Consider the following 13,337-nt stretch of genomic DNA (forward strand, 5'->3'; position numbering starts at 1 on the left):
GTTTCTTCTCTTACATTCCATCTTTGCTGCACGATCACTGTAGCTTTGTTCGCAGGGTTTGTTTTGGGGAGATATTTTGTTTAAGAATAATCATACACCCTGCAGATTCTGCTACATGACACTAATTGTTGTTTGTTATCAACACCCCTGTTAGTATGTAGGCTAGTGTACTCTCACAGCCAGCTGTCATGGAAGTAGTAAATAAAGCTGTTTTTCCTTCAAAGACACAAGCATTGTCCAGTCTGTGACTATACCAGGAACATCTCTATAGCTTTTCTACACCTCCCAAAAACTTCCGTCAAATGTTTCGTTTTGCTCATGCTTTCCTTAGAACACCCGAGGATAAGATGGGTTTTGTTTAATTATCCACTCAGCATGGGGATTGACGTGGTACAAGTCTAAGAGGTAAGTGTCTGGGTCCAGGCAATGTTCACCTATCAAAACAAGAGATTCAGAAAAAAAGTATTTCTTATACCCTTAGTCCCATAGTTGCTAGGTTTTGGGTTGGTTTGTTTCCCACCCCCCCAGTATTTGTTCACATTAATTTCAGTATCACAACCATTCAAAAGTGTTTCCACAAATCTGAAAAAGTTCTAGTTATTTATGTTAAAGTGAATGTATGTTTATTAAAACTATACTAAGCCCAAGCTTTGACCTTTATGGAAAGGTACTCTAACTTTAATACCCAATAACATTAGCACTTGAAAACCATCATGAAATATGTCAGTGATCAAATCTAGAGACTGAATCATTTGCAACGACAGAGCTTTTCTTCTACAGATGCTACTAAGAGGCAGACAAAGCACTCCAGTAACTGACAGCCTCCAGAAGCAGCTGTAACAGGGCATAAGAATTCCTTTCCATTTTCAGATCTCTCTCATGTGCTGCTGCAGTCATATTATTTAAGTCTCCTCTCCATTTGATGACATTACCCTATTGATGAGTAGAAATTGATGACTAATGAACACCATCAACTTGTTTAACTACATGGTTTGAGAAACTTCCATCCAAGTTACTTGGGTTCTTTTGTAAGAAAGCTGATGAAGGCAGACAGAATTGAAACCTGGAGCTGGCAGTCATTAGTACAGGTGCCACATGCCAGCTTACCACACTTCATTAAAGACCAGATAAGAAGCACACAATTAAAAGCCTAATGGCACAGGATGAAGTTGCCCTTTATTTACATTAACGTAGTTTATGGTTTTAAGTTCCACACTTAATTCCAAACATGAACCTTTATCTCTGAGGGGAGAGGCAGTTTAACATGGTTTAACAGAATGGGAGGTTGGTTTGGTTTTAATATGGACAAAGTTTTGCATGTCTTTGTCCTCAAAATTTTTGTACTCTTGAGTTTCCACCTTTCTCAACAGGCAGCTTCTGAATGAGATCCATTAATATTTTTGGAAGTCCAGGCTTCAACCTTCCTACATACTTGCAATATAAAGGTTTTGCAGCGATGGCTGGAAGGCACATGAACTATCAACACAAAAGTTTTGACAGGTGCTCTTTGCTGTGTGTGAGGTTAACCCACACTTGTTCATTTGTCTTTTAACTTTCCAAGCCCCCTCCAAATCTCATCTTTTTTGAACTCTCTCCTAAGATAAGTTAAGCATAAAAAAACGAGTATCAGAGTCCTTAGTTTCAGTTACCACCCAGACTTACCAATATTGCCTCCCACTTCATACAGGAGCAAGTTTGTGCACTCTATCGAGTTGTTACTGCAGAAAGAAAAACACATGGAAGTTAACAAAGCTCTGTGAAAGGCAGGTTAGGTAGTTTAGTAATGTTTCTTCCAAAAGAATTGCTTATGGTTCAGAGGCCAGCAATGGTCAAGGAAGCTACAAGGCCATGGTACAGAGACCTTGCTGATCCTCCTGAACAGTGCACCTGTTCAAAAGGATACCCAAAATTGGAAAAAAAGAAAACAAGGCAGATATTCCTCACTGGTAGCAAGAAGCACACTATATGCAAACACTAACTTTTCAATAGGAAGACAACAGGCATAAATACCAAAGTTCATTGGCAGCATTCCACCAGAATTGATGGCCTGTTCAAGAGAAGCTCATCTGCAGGAAGACTTTGGCAGGTGTAGCAGCTTGTTAGTGAGATACCAGCTGACCCATATTCAGCCAACTTCCCATCCACTCTCCCTGTTTATACATCTGCTGAGGGACACAGTCAGGAGATGCACTAACACTTTACCTACTAAATATGGTCTGCAGGCACGGTGACAGAGCGAGGCAGGAATTCTTCTGTTCATTTTGGAGATTATTTCAGCAATTCACCACTGGAGCACAGGAGGGAATTGCAGAGCTTATTTTAGGAAGCTCCTACATTAACATAAGCATGTTGGAAATACTACTCCAAGCAAATAATTTGCATAGGCGGTGTTTTTCTCCAGGAGAGCTAGAGAGCTTTTGTTTTGCAGGGTCAATGTTATTCCACTTTCCCTTCCCTTCAGCAAGGCTGCCGTCCAGCAGCCCAGAGGGGACTACTGACCTCCTGACAGCCTGAGCACAGAGATGGAATCACTCAGTTGAACTAACATTTGCTTGCCCCATCCAACACACTATTTCCAAAGCTTAGAATAGAAGAGCAGAGAACAGTATCCTAAGGGCTCACTGTCCTGCCACATTAGCTCTGCCAGAAGACAGAAAACAGGAACTAGACCACCTAGTACTTCTTTCTTTTTTTTTTCTTTTTTTTTTTTTTTTTAAAGCAACTACTAAAGCCATTTACCACTTGAGGAGGCTGACAGTGTTGACAATATTCCAGCCATTCTGGCACAGGTTCTTTTGAAACTGCCTCAAGACATCAGCAACTCTGGTGGCATTGTTCAAATGCACCTCTAGTGAATCCTTCAGGAGAAGCGAAGTGTGGACTTTCACAATCTTGGAAGGCTGACCAAGGCAGGCAGAGGGGCGAAAAGAAGAAAATGCTTAAAGGAAGACTTTGTTATCAGCTAAAACATCAAGTTTCAAAATAGACTGTAGAGTGTGAAGAATTAAACCTATCCAGCCAGCTGTCCAGAGAATTCAGGTTCGTTTCTTATCCCACACATACTACAGGCTGGAAGGTTGTAGAAGCATCAAGGTTAGCATTATAAAGAAATCATCAGGGCTTCAGTGTTGCGGCTGGGGAGAAAGGCACTGCTCTACATCAGCGTGCATTGGTGCTCTCTGCTGTTCAAATACAGCACCAGCACTAGAAGCAACACAAGCTTTGATGAAAATAGGATTTATCAGAATAAATTTTGACAAACCGTTTTGCACAAGTCTGATATACTTCTCTGGAATTCATCTAAATTATTGAAAAGGGAGTTTAGACAGCTGAATTGCAGACTAATGAATTTCAGAAAATTTAAAAAAAACAGGAAGCACTGAGCCATCACAGAGCAGAGTTCAAGTGCTATTTTCTCAAGACTGTTTTAATGAAGTAACTTCTCAGAACTTTTCTGGTGAACATTGAACTGTTCTAATGGAGTCTGCTCTGCAGCGTTATTTTTGCAATCCCAAATCCTCTGCAAAAACAGCACAGAACACCAAGACAATTAGAACAGTGCTAACAGTACTTCCTAAGCATCGGGTCATCTGTTTGACTGCCTACACAGTAGTTGCCCTCTCTGAAATGACAGCACCTTCAACAGTGACATACCACCTTAACAAGCCAAATTTTAGGGAGACATCATCTCAGTATCCCAACTCGTATAGAAAGGTGGAGGAGGTACTGGCTTGTGAGAACACAAACGCTTCTTCAGGTATGCAGATTTAGGCTTTCAACGTATTATTTCTACCTGCAGATCCCATCTAGCTCATGTCCTTAGAGCAACTCAGTTGCATCACCACTGCTATGCGATACGTAAAATCCAGCACTATATGATATAACCTACCTCCTACATGCCTACACTTATTCAATTAACTGTGTCAACAACAACAAAAAAAGCCAGAATGACTCTAAGGATCTTTTCCCCAACTTTAATACTCAAATAGACTTGATAGTAATAACTTTTTAAAAATCTCGGTCTGTACCAACACAAGGAGCAGAGTCATTTCATTTATCAGGTAGCTTTTCTCTCCTTTTAAGTGGCAAGAACCTCATCCTCAAACCTTCCTGTGAGCAGCATTGTGGAGCAAAAAGAAAATTAGACGCAAGAGGTACTTTTATACTGCTGTAATAGTCTAAATTTTTGCTTTATTTTTGTGAAAATAAGTTTGCTTTTATCATAGCAGACATATCTGTCTAGACACATGGGACACCTACAGCCACATGAATTCTGCTCTTCACGTGAGGTAAAGATCAGCATTTCTGCTCCTGGTCTCTTCCCCATCACCTACAACCATGGAGCATCTTAGCCAAGTGTTTTGTAGCCTGAAATTTATTTAGTACTCTTGATGTTGGGATCAGTTTTTGTCACAACCTGGCCAAAAGGGTCTGGGAAATTGTTTCTTGCTGTTCTGCAGATTTTTCTCCCTCTTGTTCTTTGAAGAGTATCACTCTTTACAGTTTTCCAAGTTCTCATGAAAGCATTTGACACTCTTATGAAAGGGCTCAGTTTTTCCAAGCCCTAACTCACCTCTGCCTGGTTCTTTTCCACCTTGTCTTTATCAGCATGGATCTTCCGCAACAAATTTCTAATTCGCTTGTCGCAGAACTGGTACCTTTTGCTATTGCTCTCATTCAGCCTTCTCACTTGAGCTACCAGAAAAGAGGAGACCTGGGCAGGGAAGAGGGAGAAAACAGGAATTAAAACAAATCAAGCAGAGATGAGGATGCCATTTAAGAACGTAAACAGCACTTTATGAAGCTCCTTAAATTGACAAAATATCTATATACCTTGAGAACAAGTAGTCTTGGAATTCAGCCAGAGGTTTTGCCTATAGATATTTAATTCCTCTGAAATTTCCAAGACTATCCCTTCCCATATTCCAGTTCTAACCAGACCAAGACACTGCTACATCATACCGCAAAACACCTGTGCAACTTACTGTCCAGAGCAAATCCTGGTAATGGATCATCATCCGCACAACATCAGCCGCCCCCTCTGCCAGCTGCTTCTCCTTCCCTTCCGGGATCTTGTTTGGCAGCCCCTTGTGCATGAAGAGGTTTGGGGCCATGACTGTGGAAACGTTCCAGAGGTTCATTTTGTTGTTGTTCTCCCTGGCAACCACTTTGCTGAGAAACTCAAGTAGAGCCTAAAGAGAGGGGAACATACTTAAGACATCCATTACTAATAATGCTCAAGAAACTACTGTGGCAACTGCTGGAGAGACCATTTAATTAGCATTTTTTTCTTGATATTCATGAGGAAATCCTATTTCTCCAGTCAGGAAATTCAGTGACCAATTTCTAATATAAGGATAGCAACAAATAACCATACCAAGCAGAGACATAGTTTGTCCAGCATTCACGAATCAAGACAGACAGTCTGTGTGGGAAGTAGATGAGCTCTTACTCTTTGGCGGGTGGCAATTTACGCAGTCCAGTCCTAAAAGTTACAGAACCCAAAGATGACCGCTGCCCTTCCCTCAGTATCCCCTCAAAGATATTCCCGGATGTGGAAAAATAAACCCGTTTGGATCATCTCTTCTGCTTCACACCTCCACCAAAGCCATGACGCATGACAGATCATCTTTGACTGGATTATGTATTCCAGCACTGTAAATAAAGTTTGCAGGGTGCTAAGTTGGCCTCGCCTTTATTGCCTGAAAGTTGAACTACTCACGAGAAAAAAAAAAAAAAAAAGGCAGTAGCAACCATCACAGTTCTTATAAAGCACAGAAAGGCAGAGGTTTTGCACTGCCTACAAAGCTGATCTCATCAGCATTTATTCTTCCAAAATATAGTAGGTAAAAGGATTTGAAATGCCTTCTGATCAGAAAAGGGTAGCAAGTTACGAGCTTAGTAGCTTTTAAAATTTTTTTTTAAAATTGAAACTATCTTTCATAGCTGATGACAATACCACAAACCATTAATCAAAAGACTGAGTACTTGGCATGCCCGCAGACATTGTAAGACCTGTACATCTTTCACTCCACAGCGAAGTGCTTTAACACACTAAAGAGGAAGAGCATATTTCCAAACAGGATGCTCCAAGACCACATAGATTCCTACTGCTCTGAAGTTTGTACCCAAAAGGCAGACTGCACTTACAGCTTACATTCACTGCACAGCCTTGAGGTCTGCCTGCTCCCCCCTCCATAGGTTCCCATTCTCAAGTCAGTGAAATAAAACCAAATAGCATAAAGTACATTATTTAACAAAAGCTCATAGAATTTCCTGGAATGAGATCATGTTTGATCAGTTAAAACCAGAACAGGTAGTTAGTTACCTTTAGGGTGTTCCTGTTGGGCTCTGGCAGAATCAGGATCAGGAGGTTTAGAGCTTGCAATCTTTGCTTCAGGTCTGGAATATCTAGATAGGGAAAGTGACAACAGGACAAAGGATTCAGGCTCCTGACACTGTCCTTTTTGAGCATGGGAATCCCGAAAGGAATAAGGCGATTACTTATTGTAGCATTTGTCATCTAGGATTTGAGACCTTGTTTTACAGAAGTAAATCAAGCTCATACTGCCCTTATGAAGTGAACTACCTATGTTTTAGAAGACTGGCTGATTTGCTTCAGAGTACAGAGTCTGCCAGCAAGTCTGATGCCCTTGAAGGGTATCAAGAGACCTCATTATTCCCTATTTCTTGAACAAAAAGAGTTGTGCACTTAAAGTCAGCTTAACACATTTAAGTCACCTATTGAGGCAAAAACCTCAAAATAAGGTGCTTGCAGAACATTGCATTACCTGCAGACAAGCCAAGGCTACTCACCCTGGCCAGTTGCCGCAGCTCAGTCTGCATGTTATTATTTATCAATTTGTTCTAATTCATGGTGGCAACCTTGCAACCTCAAATGTCACAACCTAATTTAAGCCCCCAGGACAGTGTTCCTACACAAAGATGCGTACAACCAAGCATCACTGACTGACTTTCAGGTTGATACACAGTAGTACATATAGCACCTAGCATACTGAGTTTGGCTATAGTTCATATTGTGCTCTATATTCCTATCGAATCCACAGGCTCCCAACACACCTGACAGGAGAGCCCGAGACCAGTCAAAGATGCATACAACCAAGCATCACTGACTGTGACTTTCAGGTTGATACACAGTAGTACATATAGCACCTAGCATACTGAGTTTGGCTATAGTTCATATTGTGCTCTATATTCCTATCGAATCCACAGGCTCCCAACACACCTGACAGGAGAGCCCGAGACCAGTAGAGCTTTGCAAGAAAAGCACAAACCAGGAAAACAATGCTAAACAGCCAAAGCAGGGACTCACTTTGTACAGCAGCAAAAGCAGGGAGGTACTCTGCTGTCAGCAGTGGGGCCGGCAGCTCTCTTATGAATCTTTTCAGTAGCCCAGATACATCATTCTGGTGGACTTCATCCCAGCGGAAAAGGCCAGTATAGAAGTCCCTTTCTAGTTTCTGTTCCAGACTCTGTTTAAAAGATGGAATTTGTTACCTGCTTTAATAAGCAAATACAAGGAAAATTCTGTAGCTGAGCACTAGGAGGGAAATCCATCAAGTCAAAAGAGTGCAGGGACTCTCACAACAGCAGACACTCCCAGATTTCACAGCAATGGACATTTCTAGTTTTACTGGGAAGGGAGACGAGATAATTGAGGTTATTTAGATACTTGTTTCGGTAACTTGCTCCCTGATCACCTCTGACACTTTTGAACACTACTAAAGAGCTCATACCTTGATTCTGGTCTGAGACCCAGAGACTCTCAAAATGCCCTCTGTTTCAAGTCCTCTCTTTTCCAAGCAGGACAGCAGCTATTAAAGGGGGGGAGGGGAAAAAAAAAGCAAGCTATTAGGCATAGAGGATGAGAATTCAGCCCTTCCTGGTCATAGGCTTCCTGACTCTGAGGATCAGAGGTGTGAATGAAACCAGAAGAGAACTTACTGCCTGGAGTAACAGAGGAACCTTGGTGTTGGGGAGCAGTTTTTGGTCATTTTCCAACAGGGTGTTGAGTGGAACTCCAAAGAGTCTTTTCTCTACAACAGAAACAATAAGTTATAAGTCTGCATCACCTCCAATACAGATGTAAGGGATATATCCTCCGCTGCAGACTAAGATGGCACATTTTGTAAGTGTAGATATTGGAGAATGAGAGGAATAGTTAAAACAGGACAAGTGCATTTGATAGCCAGACATAAAAGCAGTGCTAGGTCTTGATGTCACAATCCAGTGACTTCCAGGAGAAATTCTGATCAACAAACACACATCTGTCACAAGGTTTCCTATCAAAGACCCTCTCTGTTCTAACATTTGAAACACAAACCTATAAGAAGGTCAATGTTAAAAAAAAAAAAGGCATAGAAAAAAAATTACAACTAACCTGTTGTTTTCAGTTTTGCTGCTTTATTTCTCTTCAGGTCGAAGCCCAGAATATCACAGAGAGCTGTTAGTTCAATAAGGGCCAGTGTGAGGATCTTCTTCATGTCCTGAGCAGACAGATCTCCAACCTTGGTCACTCCCAGTCTCCCCTTGGGGATCTTAAATTTCTATGGGAAAACATGCACACCCAAAAGGTTCAGTGCAAGTTATCACTACTAATCCCTCTAGTTATCATGTTTTGTGGCATTTTTATATTCCTTACCATAACTAGGCATCTACTCATTCTCCAGACAAATGCCCAAAACTACTCCTACTTCTGCTCAACCCACAGCTGAATAAATACTTTCTTTCTCCTGTATTGCTCTTTAATCATATTGGAGATCCTAATTTATCTAAATTAAAGACAGCCTGATACTCACCCTAATCTACTTGAACTTTGGAAGCAGTCCAATATATTTGCAGAGACAAAACCTGTTAGAATTATGAGTAAGAAAGTCCAGTTATTCTCCTCTTTTCAGTGGAAACGACCCAGATCTGTACCAAAATAGCTAGTTTCACACACGAGCCTTACTTCTTTTGACCCTCCACTACACAACGGTTATCCTTGCCCAACACTGCAAGGATAACAGTACTACCTGTTCAAAAATACCTACCTAATATAGACCCATTGCAACACTATCCATAGAGGACGTTTCCAATAGGTGAGCATACAATTGAATTAAATGTCATATACTCTTCTCAACAAGAGGAGACTAAAAAGTACTAACAGGAAAAATTCCTTCAGTGCTTACAGTGAGGGCATTTCCATCCTTTAACTTCCTAGATTCAGACAGGAACGATCCCTTGAGTAGGACAGCTGCTTGCTCTGAGTAGGCAACATCCATGTTGAACACCTCCTCTTTTCCAGGGTTTCGAACTGTGCAAGAATAATCCTGGGTTTCTGCTACAGAGGAGAAATCGTCTTGAATTGCAGAAAGCCAGAAGGGTGAAGCTTAGAAATCAAGTGTGCTAAAAAAGCAGTTTGAGACAGATTTGGGTATCATTGCTTTTTTAAAAAAATCCTACATTAAGATTTGAAAACAGCATTCTCATAGCACAGTCCTGAGACTGATCAATAGGGTAAGATTAGCTTAAAGTCATAACATTATGGCTACAATCACCAGATAAGGTAAGACATGAGCATGGCCTTAAACTAAAGGACATACCAATGGCTAACTTCTCTTAACACAACTGCATATGGTGTTTATAGGATTTCACCATATGATCTTTGCTAGGCTGATTTTTGCATCTTCTAGTTGCTTTCTTCAAGAGTTACAGTTATCAGTTTGAACAGCAATTCCTAACAGCACTAGAGCCTGGAAAAGTTTACTAAATCCACAAGTGTGGATAAGCATGTATTTTAAAAACAAACAAACCAACCACAAACAAGGCCAATGTTTCAGAGCCCAGATTAGTATAACTTCCCTTCCAGTTCCAGTCCTACTTCAGATCCTACTCCCCATTAAAAAACTTCTTTCTTACTTCTCTGTACATTTGAAGTCCGTAGATTGTGCCACAACTGATCTGGGCAGGACTCCTTTTTCTCTGCTGCTGTATCCTGAAAAACAAACCAGAAAGTATTTACCTACACAAACCAGAAGTCATTAGAAGACAACTTGATTTTGGTAGAAAACAACACACCTGACATTGTCTGCTAGTCTAAGAAAAAAGCTGCTCAAGCTCAGGGCTACAAGACTGTTCTCAAATTAAGAATCATAATTAGAGGATTTGGCAGGCAGGTGGAAAACAGATGACTATCCCATAGACAGTATTTGTGATAAGTTTACATATCATTAAGCCAATTCTTCCTTTTGCACAATCATTAGCCAATTTCCCCCTTTTAGTTCATGCATTGAGGGGCTTACAAACAGTGGACCAACCAAGCTGCGTGGGATCTATCCATTGCCTGTGATCACAAGATCTTTCACGAGAAAGAACACACTAAGTAGACATCAGCACCTAAAAGCTTCCTTTCGTAGGCTTCGTAGTAACCTACCTCCTCACAACTAGAGAGAGAAATGAATCTTTAAAAGTATGAGGTAGGCAATTCTGTTAATATAAAGCTTATTTTTGCTAGATCTAGTTAGAATATGGGAAAGCTTATTCTTTTAACATAAATGAGTAACTTCCCGAGAACCTGCTTATGACATGAAGTTTGGGACTAAGGACTGAAAATTAAAAGGAACCTGTGCAAAATCAGTGCAAACGGACAAAACAGTTACTCTGCATAGAAGATGTATTACATCTTTAATGTAGGTGCACAACTGATGGTTTGCCATGAAAGCAGATCCAATTCATTCAGCATCTGCAGCTAAATCACTGATCATGCAATGAATAATGCCAGAGCACCTTCCAATCCAGCTGCTGCATAAACAGGCCATATTGAACAGTAATACAAGGGGAAATACGTAGAGAGGTTCTGATAGGAATGCCAACAGCTTTGATGCCTGAGAATATCTCATGACAGAGGTGGACTGGAGGCAAACTGCAAATCCATCTTGAAACACTTACCCAAATACAAATCCAAATGACTGACAAATCACTGCCTGCATTCTTAGAGCCTGAACTGCTTCCACTCAAGTCACAGCTGAACTGAATTAGTTTTAAGTTCAATTTGCTGAACATCCTTTTTTCCATAGGTACAGCCCATTCAAATGTTCTGTTCCCCGTGTATTTGAGAAAGCAGTCAGTAGTGAGAGGTATCCAAAACCTGAGTGAGCAGTAAAGGCACAGATACTGGATCTGGGTTCCAAATCAGGAATTTCTGAGACTTGCGGGGGGCAGGGGGGAACAGGGGGACTTTACCTTTCCACATTTCTGTTTCCTTGCTTACAAAGCGGAGATTGCAAATATTCTTTTGTGCAGTAAGGGATTTATCATGTTTTGCTACATGCCTTGAACAAGTGTTACAACAACACCAGGCATGTTTTGGACATGGCTCCTGAATATGTCCTTCAGAGACCCAAAATTGTGCTTGGAACTAGAACACCACAGCAAACCAGCATGGAAAAATTAACCAAAAAGCCTGCTTCCCTCTGGGATTACTGAAGGAGTCACTCAAGGGTAAAGCACTTCTTCCGCTCAGTGCCTACATCCAGTGTCATATCCTAACGTCTCAAAAATTCACAATTTTACACAGAAATCATTTTTCATTTGCCTAAGCTGAGCATCTGTCACTTCCCAAGAAATAAAGAGGGCAAACACCCTCCCTTGGTGACATGAAAGACAAGGAAGGAATACAGAGGTTAAGCTGATGGTCACACAGCAAAGAAGGAATGAACAGTTAAATAGACTCATTTAAAATACATTTTCTTACTATCTTTAATTAAAAAGAGAGAGGAAAAAAAAACATTGTTTTTTATTTCAGTGACCTCCATTAAAAACTGTAAATCTCAGAGGCAACTGCAAAGCTTAAAAAATAAAAAAGCTTAAAAAAAATTGAGCCAAAGAAAATATGAATAATTCCAGCAGAGTTATTGGAAAAAGAGTTCAGTGATCTTGCCCAAAGTAGCGAGATAAAATGTTTCACGTCTAATCAAACTAAGGCTATTTAAAAAGACAAATTTAGCATCTTTGTACATGATTTCATTACACCAAAATCTCACTTTAAAACATTAGATTGGCTCTCAGTTGCTTATCAAACACAAATTACCAAATGCAAATATTAGCGACCTAGTGAGTCGACACATATGATTAAGAGGTCAAAAATCTCTGTTCTTATACAATAGAAAGTAAAATTATTTTAAGAGATATAACAGGCTTTATTTAATCTGCAAGTTTAAAAACATGATGAATTTCAATTGAGGCACTTAAGACAGCCTTGCAGCATTATTGCTTCCAGAAACTTCACCTTTTTGTCACCCATTGAAGGGGGAATGCAAGCAATGCTCTGCAAAACAGAACCAACCACAACTCTTTCTCAGTGCAATTCACAGCAAGGAAGTAATCTGCACCTCAACACTGTGCAGTTACAAAGAACATAACCGCAGCAGATCCCAGTGATGTTGCAGACTGCTAGTGTCATTTCCTTAAGGCATTCAAGGGATTATTTGGGTATAATTAATCTCATTATAGTAAAAGAAGTTTCAAAAAGGCTTAGGCTGAGGCAAAAGAGTATTTTCTGGTAGACAGCAAGGGTCCAATGTTACTCAAAAAGGTAGATCTTGGTTAAGCTCAATACCTTCTGACTAGACACTTGATTGAATAAAGAAAGTCACAAGGAGCCCTGACTGGGGTAATTTTCAGCAGCCCCTAGAAAAAATAAGGATACTTTACCTTGTGGCCACAACAAAAAGAGGAACAGCACAGCAGCAAAGCAGCTGAAAAGCTAACGGTTATGCACTCTCTAGCCAAAAAAAAAAAAAGGCAGTGGCTAGTCTTTCTCCAGGATTACAAGCTGTACAAGGTTAGCTTATCAGAACTGAATTTATGAACTTCTTTCTTTTTTTGGTTAATAACTATTTAACATGTCACTGGAATAAAGAAAACACAAGAGGGCTCCAAATGATGCCAATGCTCCAGGAGGCTGCAGTTCTGGAGGCACTATACAGAAGTCTTCCCACAGTCTTTAGGAAACTTATGGATCTGCAGGTTTGGTAGCAACTTCTCAATGTTGCAAACTGGATGTAGAATTTCTACAACCTCAGTTTCGTTTCAGCTCAAGAGATGAAATCATCTATTTGGAAATGACAGTAGCCCTAGACCCAGAAAGCCAAATCAGCTACCACAATGCAACAAAGTCTTTCAGGAGATCCCACTAAATCAACATACCTCCGAGTTGACCACTCCAAAAATGTCTCGGACATCACGCACAGGATGCTTGTTCTTCCTCCTCCGAGACCGGGAGTAGGTATCCAACCGCCGCCGCACAGCAGCGGGCCTGGGCTTTGGCTCGGTGG

At 40.6% G+C, this 13,337-nt stretch overlaps 1 protein-coding gene across 1 annotated transcript in view; it reads right to left on the reverse strand.

Annotated features, from left to right (window-relative positions):
- Positions 1-248: 248 nt before the first annotated feature.
- ARHGAP40 (Rho GTPase activating protein 40) overlaps positions 249-13,337 on the reverse strand; it is an 18,772-nt gene continuing 5,683 nt past the window's right edge. The window contains exons 3-15 of the mRNA XM_009705574.1: positions 13,210-13,323; positions 9,922-9,997; positions 9,192-9,340; positions 8,402-8,567; positions 7,966-8,057; positions 7,758-7,835; positions 7,334-7,493; positions 6,329-6,411; positions 4,986-5,192; positions 4,574-4,714; positions 2,740-2,900; positions 1,663-1,718; positions 249-434 (exon numbers count right to left, since the gene is read on the reverse strand). Coding sequence (XP_009703876.1) covers positions 328-434; positions 1,663-1,718; positions 2,740-2,900; positions 4,574-4,714; positions 4,986-5,192; positions 6,329-6,411; positions 7,334-7,493; positions 7,758-7,835; positions 7,966-8,057; positions 8,402-8,567; positions 9,192-9,340; positions 9,922-9,997; positions 13,210-13,323 — 1,590 coding nt within the window. The 3' untranslated portion in view covers positions 249-327. The remainder of the gene's footprint in view (positions 435-1,662; positions 1,719-2,739; positions 2,901-4,573; positions 4,715-4,985; positions 5,193-6,328; positions 6,412-7,333; positions 7,494-7,757; positions 7,836-7,965; positions 8,058-8,401; positions 8,568-9,191; positions 9,341-9,921; positions 9,998-13,209; positions 13,324-13,337) is intronic.

Source organism: Cariama cristata, unplaced genomic scaffold, assembly GCF_000690535.1.
Source record: "Cariama cristata isolate BGI_N322 unplaced genomic scaffold, ASM69053v1 scaffold6298, whole genome shotgun sequence".
In the NCBI taxonomy this organism is placed as follows: domain Eukaryota; kingdom Metazoa; phylum Chordata; class Aves; order Cariamiformes; family Cariamidae; genus Cariama; species Cariama cristata.